Here is an 18,830-nt window from a genome sequence, read left to right as displayed (position 1 = left end):
CAGGGAGATGTACTGGGAGGCTATTCCAATAATCCAGATGGAAGAGGGTGTTCTAAACTTGTGCCAGAGAGGGGACCTGGAGGAATGGATGGCTTTGAGATACATTTAGGAAATTAAGTCCTCAAGACTGGTAGAATTTTGGAGAAGGGGGACGAAGGAATCAGTGAAGGTGCTGAGATTTCTTGGTTGGTCACTGGGTAGCCGGGGGCTCCAGTCACTCTGATTTGGAACTCAGAGGAAGAGCAGGATTGGGGGGTACAGAGAATGGGTTTGTGTCCAAGCAGAGATGCCCACCAGGAAGTTGGACACACGAGTCTGGAAGGTAATGTGGGATCCGGCTGGTGACATAGATTCGGGAGTCACCTGTAGAGAAATGAAGCTGGAAGTCACGGGTGTAAATCCGACAGGTGCTTGAAAGGGCCTGTAGCAGAAACAGCTGAATAACAGGGGTTTAAACTTGCATTTGCTTCTCTCCTTCCTAATGAGAAGTACAGAGGCAGAAAGTCCAGACTGGTCCGCAGACTCCACAGTGTGGGCGGGAATCGAGGTCCTCCCGTGATTCTGCCAGGACCACAGCACCGACTCCCATCCTTAGGCCGCCTGCTAAAGGGACCGACTGTGTCAGCTTGCCTGGGACTCAGGGGGTTCCCAGGATACGAGACCTTCTGTTTCAAAACCAGGAAAGTCCCAGGCTAATTAGGATGAGTTGGTCACCCCAGTGATCTCCTGGGTTTATATGGCCACCGCATGGGCCACCTGGGTGGCAGTTAGGCGTCCGGCTCTTGATTTCAGCTCAGGTCATGATGTCACTGTTGGTGGGATCGAGCCCCACATCAGGCTCTGCCCTGACGGCATGGAGCCTGCTTGGGATTCTCTATCTCCTTTCTCTGCCTGCCCCTCCCCCTCCCCCTCAAAATTAAAAAATATAAATAAACAAATGGGTCCGGCAGCTGCAGCCCATGGCACCCACACCTCAGATGGGAAGGAGGAGGAAAGGAGGGACGAAAGGAGAAGCCAACTGCGTCGGGCCTGTCTTTAGAGGAACGTTCCAGGAAACCCCATCCAGCGAAGTGCTCTTACATCTCCGTCTGGAACTTTGTCATGGGCCACCTCTACATGCAAGGGTGGTGTGGCAGTGGCAATGTCCTGGTTGGGGACAGCACCAGCCCCGATCAAACCAGGGCTCTTCAGAGAGGAAGCAGGAGAGAACGGATGGGGGGTAGGCAGTTAGCAGCTCCTCGGAGTAGAGACACCAGATGCAGACCCAGGGGAATGCACGCACTTAAGAGACGAGGGTAGGCCGGTCCCAAGGAGATGCGTGGGAAGAGCAGGTGGGAGGTAAGAGCAAAAACCTACAGAGAGAGGGTATCGAGGAGTCCCGAGGAAGAAAGCATTTTGCGACCCAGGGGAGTCGGAGACGTTAATGCCGCTCCCGTCTGATTTATAAGCAAAGCCACCTCGAAAGTGAAAGGTGCCACAGCCTTCCTGTGGAAATTGCCCTCAGGCCAGACACCCCAGAAGCGGGAGAAGATGCTGAGTCAGTTAGAGGAAGAAGCGAGACCCCACCTGTCCCCATGGCCTTCTCCCAGGACCAGGACTCGTGTTGCCAGTTGATGGTCACACTCTACATTCCGTGAGTCCAACCTGGGCCTCACAGTTGTCTTCCGTTTTAATGCTAAGTGGCAGTGGAGGGAATAAAACCTTCCCCGGGGCACTATTGCACAGCAAGCTCGCTTCCAACCCCACACATGAAGTTTCTAGTTTCCTGCACTCAGAGGCATGGCTGTGGCTCCCCTGGTACCAAGGGGAAATTCTTACTTATAAATGGATACCGGGAAAAGTCAACTTGCATGGCAGGAAAAAGGCTCCACCCTGCCCACAGCCCTGGGTGCTGGGATGGCCCTGAAGCCTCTATATGACAATTTGCTGCTGCTGTTGAAATGCAGGCTTCCTTTCTCCGTAAGCAAAGCAGAATTTGAGACGTTCCCCAGCACGAGAGCCTCTGCTATACCAGAGGATTCATTCTGGGAGGGCTTTCTTACCAGTTGGGACCAAAATAGGACTGTGAATGCCAGTCACTTCTTCTCAATTATAGATCATTTTCTCCATTACATTTCAGAAGCAGGTCCTGCCTTTTAAGTCACACTAAAAATCAGTGCATTGCTGTCTGGGGCGATTTAGGCTTAAGTGCATACCTCTTAGAGCTCATTCATGTCTATGCATGGCAGATAACTGAAAGCCAGGGATTTGGAGCAGTTTTGCTGAATGGGAATGAGGAGTTTCCTGAAACTGTGTCATTATTAGAGACCTGGCAAAGAGAGGGAAGGAAAGAAGCCATTCCCATCTAAAACATTTCCTGGAGATCTGCTTCACAAAACTCTGTAGAGAGACCCTTTCTAATGCAGCAGGGAGACTGGAAGTCTGGCAGACTTGCTTACATTGGGCAGTACAGAGCACCTGTTGTCTGACACGTAGGGGTCCAACCCAGCCCGCAAATGGATGCGCACATAGTGCCTTCTCCTCAATGCAAGCGAATAAATACTTACCAGGACGCTGAGCTGAAACTCTGGGCTGTGCCTTGTACTTATGAGCCGGTGCTGCCCTCATGCTGAGTGGCTCCTTGTTGCCCCAGACCCCACACCCCAGCAGTAACTATAGGAGATATTGGCTGGGGTCCTCTGAGCCCAAGATTGTGGGGTCTCTGTTCTCTGTCACTAATCCAAGTGCAGGTGCAAATATCTTATTCTGCATGCATTGATTCTAACCTCTGGTTTGCTAACATCCTTTGCAGGTGGTGGAAGGTATACTACTATAGATCAACTATAAGGCATACCCTAATTTTATAAAACTATGCAAAAAGGCTTTTATAGTCGAGGCGATATGACAGAAAAGTTAATCTGGTTATTGTGTTATCAGTATGAAGAGTATTTGTAGAAAAGCCCATATGGGCTTGCACGTTAGAAACATCAGCCCATCTAGGATTCTGCAATAAAGAAAAGGAAGAAAACTTTGCCCTCCTGCTATAAGAAGATGAATACGATTATGAAAAGATAATAAAGAGACAGACTAGGAAATGTTTGGAGGCAGCATGGAGCGGTGGGAGGCGGCAGTTGAGGGGGGGGGCGGAAAGCAGGGACTTGGAGCCCAACCTTGGTTCACTCACCGTGACCGTGGACTGCTGCACTGACCTTTGTGAATCTCTTTCCTCCCTTGTCAAGTGGTATTTCCTGCCTGATAGAGATCATCCGTCAGGATTAAGAGGGAAGAACACACATCAAGAATCTCATGCCTACAACACAACAAATGTCGGTTCCCTTTGAATCTTTGTTTCTTATCCATATATATTCATATAGTGATTTACTAAACCACAGAGGATACTAGTAAAGCGAGACACAGAAGGTGAGCATACTTTAGGCAAACCATAGAAATCTGTGATTTTTCTTAGATATTCTCAGAACAGAACTTTCTTCTGCTAGAGGTAATCAGTAGATTTATTAATAATTGTGAGTCTGATAGAAAAAAAAACAGATACTAACAATCCCAAATATTTAATACAGTTTTTACATTTGAGAAATGCTATACAATTTATTTTCTAGTAACACAGTCAACAGTTTTTGAGAACCCCTATGCCCATTGCGTTTTGTATACGTTTGACTTTTTAATTTTTTGGAAGTCTTTGATGTGTGAAGAAAGCAAGACTCCTTCAAAATGTAAGCTGATGGCTTTATACATAATTGAAGATGTGCTACATGAGGCATCCTCTCTCCTACATAGGCAAAAAAAAAAAAAAAAAAAAAAAAAAAAACCAACCTTCTGAACATCTGCCGGGTGCTTTGCATGCTTTCTTATCTGGGCTGCTTTGGTCAGCTGGTAGATCCCAGAGATGGTTGTCATGGCAGAAAACACAGTTGGGCAATGGGACGGCTGTGGCTGAGACCTAGAAAGAGGTGTGCCCACAGCTTTGGAGCAGGAACCAAGGAGAACGGATACAGCTGCAGGTGGATATCCCGTGCAGTGGGCAGGAATTGGTGTCGGAAGGGCAGGATGATGGGTAGCAGGTAAGGAAGTGGCAGCTGGCATCAGGGAGGTCCCACGTGAGATGACGAGGTGAGCGAGCCACCAGGAAGAGTAGACTGATCGGGCAGCTGGAAAGATAAGAGCTAACATCTATTAAGAGTTTGCCCCATGCAAACCCTTGGGCACAGTGCTGAGATCTTTACTTACGTTACCTTATTTAATCTTTAAAACTCTGTCAAGTCAGTGTTTTAGCATTCTCATTCCACCAATGAAGAAAGGGAGTCTCAGATAGTATAAGTAACTGGCTCAAAATGACACGATTTGTAAGTGATGTGATTGGAATTTGAACCAACATCAGTCTGGAGCGATAACTGTGACCCTCCCCCCCTCTCCACCATGCGCTTCCACAGGCAGGACCCCATCCCAGGAGACAGGCAGCAAGGCCTTCAGGAAATCTGGTGAGAAGGTCATTGCCTGAGTTCAGGGGGCTGGACTTCAGCCCGGGGAAGGAAGCTGCCAGAAAGAAGGCCATGTCCTTGTGTTCGACGTGCATGGTACTAAGAGCTAACAAAATAGAGACATAGGCGTCATTATCAGATTTAGGTCACGAGTTTTCACCCAGGATCATACATGTGCCAAGGCCCAGTTTGGATGGGATGGTGAGTAGTCCCGGATGACAGCCAGGGGAGCTTAGCTGTGAGGACAGGCAGCCAGGAGGGGCCCGGCGCTAAAGAGCATAGAGAACTAGACGTCAACGTGGAGGGGTCAACTGAGGTGAATTGGGTGAAGACTGTTGTCGTCTTAGCATTGAAAAGGTGCTACTGGTCTGCTACCTCAACAAATGTTGGTTGGCTCCGAACTGTAGTGGACAAAAAGGAGGCGACATCAATTTCTCACTATCTCTGGAACAACTAAAGGACCCCTCCCCCTGACGATAAGAGAAATAACTAACAATTGGCATTACAGTTTACAAAGCATTTTTAGATACATCATTTTCATCAGGTCCTTACAATGACCCCGTAGATTGCAAGTCCTAGCTCGCTGGGGCCTTATGTTCTCAAGTCGGCACAAAAGGTGAAAATCGGACACCATCAAAATTGCCCTTGAAACTTCCTTAAGTTGCAGACTGCAGTGGACGTGGTTCCCTATATATTATACTATTTGCATGTGCAACACAGCCAGTTTTCCTTTTAGTGCTGAAATACAGAAGCAGATTTTATTTAGTGGCTATTTGTACGAAATCATTCCGTGTGTGATTTGTACGAATCACTCCTATATATATTGCAGTGGTTGGGTCATTTTCAGTTGTTTTTTTTCTGAGTACGTTGAGTGTCTTCCCAAAGTATTAATGTATAGGTAACCGGACTCCACTGTTTTTTTATCCCCATTTTGCAGATACAGAAACTGATGACACAGCCTATGCATGGTAGAGTTTTAAGCAACGGTTGTGCTTTACAGATCCTGGGTGGGGTCCACTGCACCGCACGGTCACCCCAGCATAACCATTACACCTGAAAGACAGTACATTCATCAGCAAATAGAATGCAGGGCTACCAAGAAGGCCCCTGTGATTCATGTGCTGGCCGGATTGCCAGAGTGATGGTCCCAGCACACTGTGCCCTGGCTATCAGAAGTTGAAAGACTGCCCGCTGGAAGTAGATATTGATCTCAAAACCCTTCACAGGCCAGGGAAGCTCCCTGAAGATGGCACCCTAACTGCGAGGCTGGCCATCATCTGAGCGTCTGCTGGCCCATCAGTGCTCACCACGAAAGCCCAAGGGGCCCGGCTGGGGTGGGCATTTGGGGCAATGAGTGTGCGGGGTGGGGATGGGGGCCGAAGGACATCAAGCAAAGCAAAGAGGAATTTCAGGGCCTTTCTAGTAAGAGTTTGGTGTTGGGGAGCCTAAAATGCAAGGGGTGGGGGAGGTGATTCCAGGATGGAAGGCCTCAGGTTAGATGCTGGCCACGAATATGGGAAACTCTGAGCAAGCATGAGAGTGCAGTGGGTCCCCGAGATGCGCAGGCACATCAGGTCACTGCTGTAGGAAGCCGAACAGAGTCAGATTCAGAAGGCTCAGGTTACAGTTCTTGCTTCCAATATGTTTTGTTTCGTTGTTTTTTGTTTTTTTCGTAGAAACTCTGCTCCACATCCTGGTATAGCCCGCAGATCTCCACCTTTCAGTGTCAAGAATGGGGAAGGGAGGCAGGAGGAGGGGAGGGGACTATAAAGAGGGCAAGGAAAGGAGGAGGCTGAGGAGGAGGTTGGGGGGAAAGGGGAAGGAGAAGAGAGAAGAGGAGAGAAGGAAAAGCGGAGGAAGGAGGAGGGGGTGGAGGAGAAGGAAGTGATGAGTGGCCTGTTTTCCGTGATTTACGTTTGCGTTCCCATTTAGTTATCAGAACTGTGACGTTTAGCTGACACTGAACTTTTTGTGCCTAGGCCCCAGGATCTGTGGCAACCAAATACATTCAATGTGCAATGATGATGCCAGTTAAATGCAGGTCACATCACTGGGTATGTGGGGAGTTGTTGAAGGAGAAGGTTGAGTCCACCAAGGTATTGTGACTCCAGCAGAGGCATGCTGCTTTTCTGGCTTCTGCAGCCCCTCCGCCTGACTTCTCAAACTTGCATTCATGTGGGGACAAGGAAGATGAAAGCTGCGTGCTGAGTGGGCCTGGTGTAAGATCATAAAAGGCCACGGACTCTTGCCTTCAGTGTCAGGAGGTCATAGGGAGTAGTGGGGATTATGGTAAAATGGAGCCCCCATGTCACCCTCTGAAGAGGCAGCACTCCTTAGCTCCAGCCTGTTGTGGTCACGTGTCATGTGATAGTGGTCTCTGTGTTGTGGGGCCTTCTAATTTTTCACAAGAAGGTAGAGATCCCATGTGCAAGCAACATTCAATGGGCCGTTGAAACGCATCTGCAGGCTCTCTCTTCACTGGACCACAGCTGTGTATTTCCCTGAATTGCAAACAGCAGACTGATCCTTTCCGGGGCTCCCTTCTCTTTCCAGGCCATTACATTTACGTGGACGCCTCCTTTGCCAAACAGGGGGAAAAGGCCGTGCTGCTAAGTTCTGACCTACAGGCTGAGGAATGGAGCTGCCTCCGACTGGTCTACCAGATAACTGCGTCTTCAAGGTTTCTGTCAGATACCAGCCGGCTGAACCTCTATGTGAGATTTGAAGACGAAAGCTTTGATCGCTTGCTTTGGTCAGCTAAGGAGCCTTCTGACAGCTGGCTCATAGCCAGCTTGGACTTACAGAACAGTTCCAAGAAATTCAAGGTCGGTGGAATTTAGGCACACGGCTTATCACGTAGCATTGTGCTATTCTGAGATCGTATGCAACCTTCTGCCACTGAAGGTAGTTATCTCCTATGTTAGGATGCACTGCCTCATGAGACATGCATCCCAGGGACACCGGGGTGGCTCAATTGGTTAAGCGTCCGACTCTTGGTTTCAGCTCAGGTCACGATCTCATGGTTTGTAAAATTGAGCCCTACATCAGGCTCTGCGCTGACAGCCAGAGTCTGCTTGGGTTTCTCTCTTTCTCTCCCCCTCCTCCACATGCTCGCTCTCTCTCTCTCTCTCTCTCTCTCCCAAAAATAAATAAATAAATAAACATTTTTAAAAAAAGATGCATCCCAGAAGAAAAATAATAATTAATATATAGCAAATTGATACTTTGCTTATTCTTTAAAAGAACTTCTTCCCAGATTTTTTTCTTGTCTATTTAAGTGGGACTTCTGTGAGAATCCAAATGGGACCTAAACCAACCTCTTCAATGGAAATTTGCTTTCTAATGGGCTTTCTGGAGACTTCTCACTTCGTTTTGTTTTTTTTTTTTAATGTTTATTTATTTTTGAGAGAGAGAGAGAGAGAGAGAGAGAGAGAGAGAGAAAGAGAGAGAGGGGGACAGAGGATCCGAAGCAGGCTCTGTGCTGACAGTAGAGAACCTGATGTGGGCCTCAAACTCACAAACAGTGAGATCATGACCTGAGCCAAAGTCAGATGCTTAACCGACTGAGCCACCCAGGCGCCCCTGCATTCTCATTTCTAATAATTTTGTTTCGTCCTTCTAAGCTGTGTGTATTATCTTCCTAATGGCTTGTTTGCTACAAATCTTGAAGAAAACATTCACTAAGATAAAAGGAAAAGTGAAGATACCTTGAAAGGGGAAAACCACTTAAAGGATATGTTCTAATTCCTTTCCCAAGATGGAGGCTGTTCCCTCAGAAGTGTTGGAAAAGGAAGGTAGATGTTGTAACGTGAAGCTGGGTGTTATGTGGGTCAGGAAAGGAGGATGGGATCTGAACTCACTTGTCCAAACACAAAGTATGATATTTCGTGAGACAGGGCCTTCACGAAAACTCTCTCCATTCTTTAAATCCTATTTTTTTTTTAATATTTGTTTATTTTTGAGCTAGAGAGAGCACGCACTCACGTGCGTGCACGAGTGGGGGAGGGGCAGAGAGAGAAGGGGACCGGGGATCTGAAGTGGGCTGTCAACACAGAGCCGGATGAGGGACTCCAACTCACAAGCAGTGAGATCATGACCTGAGCTGAAGCTGGACACTCAACCGACGGAGCCACCCGGGCTCCCTCTCTCCGTTTCTATTTCCCTTTTCAATTCCCTTTCTCATCTCTCCCCTCAAAAAGGGTTGCAATGTTGTATTCTCTCCCCCCACCTCCCCTGCTACATGCAGCCTCCCCGCCAGGCAGGAGGGAGAGTTGAGGGAAGGTTGAGGTCTGAGTTCCCTAGTTCATACTGTCTTCCTGTCTATCGGCCACATCCTAAATCTACCAGCATAGTTGCCAGAGATTGGTCTAAAATCACATAAGGAAAAGCAAATACGTCCAGAAACTGGACCAAATGTGAGCCACAACAGTGCTTGAAATCAGCCACAGACATTGTCGAGCTGCCTTCTGTTCTTTATGTAAAATTTTCAGGTTTTTTTCAGCAATACAGAAAGTACAAGTTGATTTATGAGGCTCTTCTGTCTCCCGTGGAGTCTCCCACGGCTGGTCAGATTGTGCCTCCCTCCTCCTCTTCCCCCTCCTCCGAAGGGTTTCCCCCTGAAGCCTCTGCCCTCAGTTCCTGACCGTTCTCAGAACGGACTTCTCCAGGGGTGTGGGCACTCCTCTCCATCCACGGCCACTCGGTGCCCCCAGAGGCTCTAGAGAAGGGGGTGGTTGGGATGACAAGTAAAGACACTTGACTCCAAGCATATACCGGACCCCTTGCTCACCTGTACACACACACACCACACGCACACATATTCTCTTAACAAAGCCCACCATGAGATTGGTATACAATAGCAGTTAGCGGAGATAAGCAATCTCGCTTTGCCATGAATGGCTGAGCATTTCCTGACAAGTAACTGAAATACTGAACCAAGGAAACACAGTGTGGGTAGCCTAACTCCTTGCTTCCTCATGTGTCGTGCAGATTTTAATAGAAGGTGTGCTGGGCCAGGGAAACACAGCCAGCATTGCACTCTTTGAAATCAAGATGACAACCGGCTACTGTATCGGTAAGTGGGCTTCATTTTCAGTGCATCGGAGCGTGAATCTCTTTCTAAAATCTGTTGCCAGAGGGAACTGAATCGATCCTGAAGGCAAAGTCTTTTATAAAAGTCAGCGCATCATGCATAGTAGTTCAGATGCTTTGCGAGGTTCACTTGAATGGTATACGTTGTGTCTGTCTATGGCGGAGGAAGGCTCCTTGGGATTTGCCCGGACCGGGTGGATATATAAAGGAAAAGTAGATGCCACTAACTATAACTTGACTTACTTCCTGAACCTCAACATGTTCTATTAAAAATAATTTCCAGTTTGCTAGGAACTCAGCTTTTGCCAGAAAAGCGGGCATCCTATTCCCTTCTTTCCTCCTTTTCTCTCATGCACACCTCCGCCCCTGTCTTAATGTCACCATTGTTGCTTAGATGCCCCGGGAGCAGGGCTGGTTGGGTGCCTTTTATGTGCCGGCTTCTGAGAGGGTGCAAAGAGAAGACACAGTCTTTGCTCTGTGGCCGCTGGCTCACCTTCTGTCTGTCTGCCCCTGGCACTATTTCTGTCTATAATGGGTGCTCCTGGAGAAGGCCAGGCCAGGCTGTGGGGGTGCACGGAGGAGGAGGACAGGAATCTGACAGGACTGAACACCAGCGATGCATTTGAGCTGGGGTTTCGTGAAGCTGGGGCGGCATTTGGTCAAGTGCAGAGCAGGAAGGGAATAGCTCTCTGTGGGTAGACCCCAGAAGGGAGGAAGCAGAGGACATTCTCAGGCTCAGGTCAGAAGCTGAGTAGGGTGTCCAGAGTTAAATCAGGACTGTCAAGGGAGTCTTAAGGAAGAGTCTGGATCTCAGCCAGCCAGGGAGTATGGATGATTCCATGGTTGGCAGGGGCTCGAAGTGGGCAGAGGAGGGGCCTGAGGCTGCCTCTGGCTGTCCCGTGGAAAATGATGTGGAAACAAGGAGAATATGTAGGAAAGGAAAACCCCCAGGAAGAGGTTGTAACATTACAAACGGGGCACCATGAAGGTCTAACACTGGGCTTGAATAGGGAAAAGGCGGTAGATTTGAGAGATTTTTCGGCACTGACAGTCTTTGGAGGTTGAATGGCTATGGAGAGGAAGAGGAAGGAGAGTCAGAGACAGTTCTGAATAAAAAGGAGGCTTTGTTGATTTCCTGAATCTCACCTGTCTGTTCTGACCTTCCAAGTGTAATACTAAGGCAAGTGAAAGAAAGCGGAGGGGGAATGTGACCATGTTCTGAAGTATGGGGGGGGGGGGGGGGTTAGACCCATGCGCCTCCTAGTAGCTCCCACCTCCACTCCCTGTGCCCCACAGCCTCTGTTTCTCCACCTGTAAAATGGAGATAAAATGCTTCCCTCACAGGAATAAGGTGGAAACTGATGCGGTCAAAGGTATCAAGGTGACTGACACAGTGCTGGGCACGTTAAAAATGTTAATTTCCTCTCTTCAATTTCCTCTCTTTCCTTGCTCAAATGCTTCCTGTGTGTTAAAAAAAACCAAAGGAGTCTCAATACCTTTACCCTGTTGAGATGCAGGAGCCCACCGTCCCCCCCCCCCCTCAGCTTTCTTTCTGTGCATTCCCTTTGCTGATTTCCTCTACAATAAGGTTAATAATAGTACCTACTGTTGAGGATTAAATCAGTTAATTCAGATAAAGTGCTCAGAACAGTGCCTGGCACATGAAGGACTATTTTGCTTTTTATTTTATTGTTCAGCAGAGCCTTTGGTACTGAATATGTGGCATCACTTGACAGAACTGCAGTGGTAAATTTGCAGCTAAAACTCTTAAATTCTTTAAGGGATGGCTAATGTAAAAACACATCAATAATGGTATCAGTCAGGGTCCCGGCAGGAAAGTGGAATCAGAAGGTCCATTCAACCTGAGTAATTTGAAGAAGTCTCTTTAGGGGCTACAAGGGTGTGGGTGGGTAAAGGAAACCGGCAAAAGCTTATGTGGTAATCCAGGACTAGTAAGAGCAATGATTTATCAGTCATTAGGGCAAGAGAGGAGGGGCCACCAGAGCCTGGAGCCAGTGGCTGTGTGGTGAGGGCTCTTGACAAGACCTATGCCCTCGGGAGAGGGACACAGCCAACCCACGGTGACCTGGCAGGGCTGGAGCTGAAGGAATGAACACCACCAACCTTGTTCTCCTCCCACTTTCCATCGGTCCAACCCAACTGGAAGCCAGAAGGCGGGGGAGGCCATTGATACAGTCCATACAAGTCCACCTCTGGAGGACAAAGCAGAGTGAGAAAAGGTAGGGGCGGGGTCTGCAAGGACAATGAGAGATGGCCAGGACAATCATACTTCATATTTTTAGTTGATGATTATGGGAGTCAATGGAGACACTGGTTTGTGAACTTCTTATTCCTTCTAAAGGAGTCTGTTGACTGGGAACAGTTTATCTGCACAAACATGTCAGTGCTACTAAATGTAGGGGGTGGGTGAAGTCTCTTTATTTTCCCTCTTCTCCTTTCAGTAGCTGCAGAAGGACCCCGAGCCTAGGTAGGATATGCCTTCCTTGTCTATTCTATTTTTTATTAATAAGAAAAGCACAGGGTGTTAGCATCTAGGAAACATGTCCTTTAGCCCCGGGTATCTTGTCTACCCTCTGGAGCTAGGAGAGTAGTCCTAAATAGGGCTTTGGAGCCGAGGTGACTGACCCACCAAGCACTAACCATTGTGCTGGGAGCTGTCCACATTTACGACAGCCCTGTGTGGTGGGAGTTATCCTCTCGTTTCACAGATGAAGAAACAGAGGCTAAGAAAAGTCATGCTGTAAGCCACGGGGCTAGCAAGTGGACAGGCCATAATCCAAAGACGCAGTGATGAATCACAACTTCCAGTATTGTCCAGGGATCCTGGTGCAGAACTTCCCACGGTCAAAGGGAAGGAGAAACCTTCCCTAAGAGCAAACCCTGCAGTGAGCATGGAGATACAAACCTCGCTGTGACTGTGCCTCCACAAAGTGTGTCTTTCTTTCTTTCTCTTCTGCCAGAATGTGACTTCGAAGAAAACCACCTGTGTGGCTTTGTGAACCGATGGAACCCCAATGTGAACTGGTTTGTCGGAGGAGGAAACATTCGGAACTCCCCTTCCATTCTCCCGCGGGATCACACCTTCAAGAACGAACTAGGTGAGCTGGGGACAGATGGGGTCCTTTTCCCGGAAGAAGTGTTTCTGCCTCTTCCCCCCTCCTGTCTACATTGACCCAACTGTGGCCTCGTCAACAGAGAAGGAAGGGGAAGGGAGGGTGAGTATGCGCCTGGAGGCCTCTTGAAAGAGAGGAAAGAAGGGGCCATGAGATCAAGACAGACAGCAGACAGAAGCTCTCTAGCCAAGGAGAAGGCCACCCAGTTCAAGGCTTTCCTGCACCTGGGATCTGGTCTTGCTATTTTCACATTTCCATAGTATGTTTTACTTTCTTATGTTTGTTGTTCGATATTTCTTATTTCTAAAGACCAGGCTGGAATGATCCTAGGTCACTTTTCACTAAAGATAGATGGAGTGGTGGGAACAAGTCCTTAAGAATTTCCCAAGTGGCCCTGAGGTGAGCCTAAATGACCAAGGAGGAATCCTGAAAGCGGGGTGCACCAGGGCCACCTAGTGGCCACGTGGACTGTGGCCTCTGCAGGAAGATGGAGAGCAGAGGCTATTGGTGACAGGTTGCCTTTGAGGAGAAAGCTTCCACAGAAAGGGAGACACGGGCCAAGGGCTTATTCCTAAGGATTACGACAGCCCTCACCTGGACCCTGGTAGGCTTCATGAAAGCCGCGGTCTCCCCACAGTTGCAAGCCATTCCAGCCCTCAACCCCAAGGTCTTGCCAACGAGCAAGATTCTGGTAACTGACTCTCCATCGACAGCAAGAATAGGAATTTTGGTTCTGTGGCAAACAGCGCTTTTGTCTACTTTGACCTGTTGCTGTGTGGATACTGAGGTCATCTGCTCAGTCCCGATAAATTGCTGACGATGACACTGTGTCCCCATACCTGAAGGCATGCCAACTCGTAAAGAACATGTTCTTCCCTTTGCTGCTCATCTGTGGTAATTTCTTTTTATATGTATATTTGTAACTTTGTCTCTGTTTTTCAAGCGGCCATGCTGCAGCTTATCTTGGCTCTAGACGGTCTCCATCCTGACCTTATTGCTCCCTTTGCTCCGGTTCTGTCTCCTTTATATTCAAATTCACACTCAGTTTCCTAAGGGAGCCAGGCGGATATTATAAAGTGGGCAACATGTGGGCTGGGGGAGGACTGTGGCAAACTAGAGAGTGCATACCCTGTACAAAGGGTCATCAGCTCCGATTAATTGCTGCCAATGTGAGAATGGAGGTCTGGGGGGCACAGATCTTTTGATTTCTTAAGATAATCAGGAAGGCAAGGGTTTTATATGAAATTTCCCCAATTTTTTAAAGTTGGTAAATATTTTCTTTAAAAATACTGCATGAGCCATTAAAACACGTCCTCCGGCCAGGCCCAGTTAGCCAACTTCTATCTCGCAACCTTCATTTTATATATTCCTTTTCTTTTTCAACATGTCCAGTACAAAATGTTTAGAAGTAACTGCATATTAAAAGGTTGGAGCCTCCTGGGCTCACCTGTTTAAGACAAATCCAACTTTGGATCTAGCATTTTCATTCATTTGACCCTGTACGGGGGCTGACTGGAAAAATGGCAATAAAATGGCACTTCTCCTAAGGTCCTTGCCCAGTTTTAAAGAACATACATCCGAGAGAGGGAAAAGGATTTCTATCACACCTGGATGTAAGACAAGGTAGCCTGTGTCCAGTGCTCTAGCGTGGTCCCCCACTTTGGTCAAAAAAAAAGAAAAGTGCTGGGTATTCAGAAACAGGAGGGATCACTTGTTCCTTGGATGTCCTAGAAGACATGATAAAAGTCAACTGCTTTTGAGGGATGGGTATGATCTTGACAGGCAGAGAGAAGGCCTCACATGCCAGGAAAGAGATTTTAACTTTATTCTGTTGACAATGGGAGGCCATCGGAGAGGCCTCTGAGCTGGGAGAGAAGCGATCACAGCAAAAGGTATTAGGTTGGGTAACCAGACACTGATTACTCAGTAGAGGGAAGGCCAAATGGTAGAACAAGAGAACAAAAAAACACCCAGAAATGATTTCTTTAGATACATCTAAGGTCACTTACATAAATAATTGAGATTACAAAAGACAAAACATTTTCACTTCCTTCTTTTAAAAGGAAGGGTTAGCACTTTTGGAAATGACGAAAGATTGGGATATATATATATATATATATATATATATATATATATATGTCCATATTATGGCCCTCCAGAAATATAGCCCGTTTCCACTTGTAGGAACGACACTGTAATTGAGTATCATGTGTTGAGTGGGTGATAACCTAGCATGTGACAGATTAATCCATGAATCTGCATGAGTATTTTTTTTTAAGTTTATTTATTTATTTTGAGAAAGACAGAGACGGCATGAGTGGGGGAGGTGCAGAGAGAGGAGGAGGCAGAGAATCCCGAGCAGGCTCTGAGCTGTCAGTGCAGAGCCTGACATGTGGCTTGAACTCAGGAAACTGTGAGATCATGACCTGAGCTGAAACCAAGAATCAAACGCTTAACCAGCTGAGGCCCCCAGGATCTGCTCTGCATGACTATTTTCAATAACAGCTGGGTTTCAGGGCACCTGGGTGGCTCAGTCAGTTAAGCGTCCAACTTCAGCTCTGGTCATGATCTCATGATTCATGAGTTCAAGCCCCGTGTCAGGCTCTATGCTGACAGCTGAGAACCTGGAGCCTGATTCAAATTCTGTGTCTCCCTCTTTCTCTGTCCCTCCCCTATTCACCCTTTCTCTCCCTCCGTCTCTCTCTCTCTCTCTCTCTCTCTCTCTCTCTCTCTGTCAAAAATAAATAAATATTTTTTAAATGTTTAAATAAATAAACAAATAAATAACAACTGGGTTCATTCGAAGAACAAAACGTTAAGACAACCAACATAACATTCCACCATATCACAAGAATACAGTACAGGGAGTGGAGAGAATCTTGAAAGACTAATACATTAAAGTTGCTATAATCCCTGGTGTCATTATCATAGATGTCCAAACTTAAATATGGGGAAATATTGGGGAATCTTTCCCAAATCACTTAAAAATTAGTTCCCGAGGCAGATATTGAGTAATCAATATCACGATCTAATGATTACTTGTTCAGTACATCATCTGTCTTTTTTCTAAAAAGATTTTCTTTTTTTAAATAATCTCTACACCCAGTGTGGGATTCACAAGACCAGGATAAGAGTCGCGTGCTTCACCAACTGAGCCAGCCAGGTGCCCCGCATTACTTTTCATCCTCAGCGATGGTGGGGACCAGTTGGCTCAGAACACATATATCTTGGGACAGGCAACAGATCTGTGCCCTACTGTTGGGTCATGCATTTGACTGTGTCACTTGAGTGTCATCCATCCTCTGAGGAGTATATCACCCTTAGAACTTCCTCACTCTCATCTGTGACCCTGAAACATGCTGACCATATCTGTGTCAACAAGGGCCAGAGAAAGAGGACCAGGCAAGGAGCGGAACACTTGTTCTCCAAACCTAGTTATCCACTTTGGGTGATCCCTCAACTTCTCGGGCTTGGAGTTCTAGTGTTTTATTCCTAAATGCTATCCATCAAAATCTCCAAATTCACCACTCATTGTAACTGGAGGAAAATAAACAGGGGAAACCCTGAACTAAAGAAAGCTCAACAGATTTCTTTCTTTCAGGACTTCTCAGTGCCTTTCTTTAATACAGTTCTTTGTTAATGTATATTATGGCATTTCTAAAATTATTCAAATGTAAATTTGCACAGTGATGCATGACTAGCAGAGATGTGAAATAAATGATACGGGACCACAGAAAAGTGAAAAATCACCTTGGTTTTGGGATTCAGGGAAAGCTTTCCAGAAGAAGAAATCTCAGAACTGTTATTTGGCTACATCGATAAGAAGCATAGCATATGCAAAGGTGTAGAGGCATAAGAATGGGTACTTATTCAGTAGTTGGAGAGTGAGAATGCTGAGACATAAGATGATAGCAGAGTAGCTCCTAGACCTACGTTATGTTCCTGCTTGTGATGAACTGGAAGCCTGGGTGCCTAATCCTACTTGCTCCTCCTGGATCTCTGCTATTTCATTTCCATTTCTCTTGAGCTTTGACACTGATTATTGTATTGTATTGTATTGTATTGTATTGTATTGTATTGTATTGTATTTGAGAGAGAGTGCGAGTCGGGGAGAGGGGCAGAGGGAGAGAGAGAATCCTGAGCAGGCTCTATGCTCAGTACAGAGCCCAACACAGGGCTCGATCCCACAACCCTGGAATCAAGACCTGAGCTGAAATCAAGAGTCAGACGCTTAACTGACTGAACCACCCAGGCACTCCCTACACTTATGTTTTTGACCAATAGTTGCCAGACAGCCATCTCATCTTCACCCAATGCACATACACACATGCATGCACACGCGCGTGCACACACACACTCACACTCCCCACACCTGGACTCCTATATAAGGCTTCCTCCTACCTGGAATGGGGCTAAAACAGACAAGTTCTAAAGATTCTCAGATATTTTACTTGAAATATATAGACAGCTCTCTGCCCATAGGACTCAAAGTTTTGACCTGAATTGCTCTTGGGGTGGGAACAAAACCCCTCCGGTACTCTAAATAAGAGAACGGTTGTCTTGCTTATTACATTTGCCTTCTACTGGGTATATTGATTTTTCCTGAGCTCTATCAATTTGGGCAGCAAAGTAAAGATTAAATAGTTCAGATGTCTACCCAGAGCAGCAGATTTTGCCCAACAAACAAACAAACAACTCATCTCATGTTCCTTCATCTACTAGAAGCAGCTTATGCCTTTGCTTCTTGGGTGAAAACCACAGAACTGAACAGCAGGGGTGAAGGCAGCTGTGCACCTGCTCGGAAACTTCAAGAGGTTGAGGACATCTTCCCAGGAGGGCTCCAGCCTTTGTGTTGTAGAAAAGGGAAGCGTGAGGGGCGCCTGGGTGACTCAGTGGGTTAAGTGTCTGACTTCGGCTCAGGTCACGATCTCACGGTTGGTGGGTTCGAGTCCCGAGTCAGGCTCTGTGCTGACAGCTCAGAGCCTGGAGCCTGTTTCAGGTTCTGTGTCTCCCTCTCTCTCTGCCCCTCCCATGCTCATGCTCACACTGTCTCTGTCTCTCAAAAATAAATAAATGTTAAAAAAAAATTGAAAGAAAAGAAAAGGGAAGAGTGAATATAATATCTGACAAATATGATGTGTCTATGAATTTTCCTTCACTGGGCCATGGGTTTTAACAGTTATCCCCAAACCCTGAGTCAGATTTTTCAAATGAGCACTCTGTCTCATGGTGGTCAATGGCTAAAAGAACACAATAAGAACTCTAGTGGGACATCGTGGGAATATTGGAGAGGATGGGATATTATCCTGCTTTTTCTTACACCATTCTGATTCATCACGTATGGATTCTTTCCTTTGATAATATTTTGTGAAACAAAACAAAATCTTTCACGAGGTAACCTACTGACAGCTCAGATCATTACTGTTTCCTATCTGCCTTGGCAAAAAAGAAGATAATTGCTTGGAAAATCATGAGGGAAATCTGTTTATTTGCTGAGTTTTTTTTTTTTACATCCAAATTAGTTAGCATATAGTGCAACAATGATTTCAGGAGTAGATTCCTTATTGCCCCTTACCCATTTAGCCCATCCCCCCTCCCACACCCCCTCCAGTAACCCTCTGTTTGTTCTCCATATTTAAGAGTCTCTTATGCTTTGTCCCCGTCCCTGTTTTTATATTATTTCTGTTTCCCTTCCCTTATGTTCATCTGTTTTGTCTCTTAAAGTCCTCATATGAGTGAAGTCATATGATTTGTGTCTTTCTCTGACTAATTTCACTTAGCATAATACCCTCCAGTTTCATCCACATGGTTGCAAATGGCAAGATTTCATTCTTTTTGATTGCCGAGTAATCCTCCACTGCATATATATACCATCCCTTCTTTATCCATTCATCCATCAAGGGACATTTGGGCTCTTTCCATACTTTGGCTATTATTGATAGTGCTGCTATAAACATGGGGGTGCATGTGTCCCTTCGAAACAGCATACCTGTATCCCTTGGATAAATGCCTAGTAGTGCAATTTCTGGGTTGTAGGGTAGTTCTATTTTTAGTTTTTTTGAGGAAACTCCATACTGTTTTCCATTTGCTGAGATTTTTAAAAAAATTTTTAATGTTTATTTTTTGAGAG

General features: G+C 46.5%; 1 protein-coding gene across 4 annotated transcripts in view; it reads left to right on the top strand.

Annotated features, from left to right (window-relative positions):
• The window catches only part of MAMDC2 (MAM domain containing 2), a 301,858-nt gene that overhangs the window by 206,510 nt on the left and 76,518 nt on the right, over positions 1–18,830 (top strand). For all 4 annotated transcript variants that reach the window (XM_047831030.1, XM_047831029.1, XM_047831031.1 and 1 more), the window contains 3 exons: positions 7,029–7,300; positions 9,465–9,549; positions 12,548–12,685. In XM_047831030.1, coding sequence (XP_047686986.1) covers positions 7,029–7,300; positions 9,465–9,549; positions 12,548–12,685 — 495 coding nt within the window. The remainder of the gene's footprint in view (positions 1–7,028; positions 7,301–9,464; positions 9,550–12,547; positions 12,686–18,830) is intronic.

The sequence above is a fragment of the Prionailurus viverrinus genome, chromosome D4, assembly GCF_022837055.1.
Source record: "Prionailurus viverrinus isolate Anna chromosome D4, UM_Priviv_1.0, whole genome shotgun sequence".
In the NCBI taxonomy this organism is placed as follows: domain Eukaryota; kingdom Metazoa; phylum Chordata; class Mammalia; order Carnivora; family Felidae; genus Prionailurus; species Prionailurus viverrinus.
This window is presented reverse-complemented; position numbering and strand designations above follow the sequence as displayed.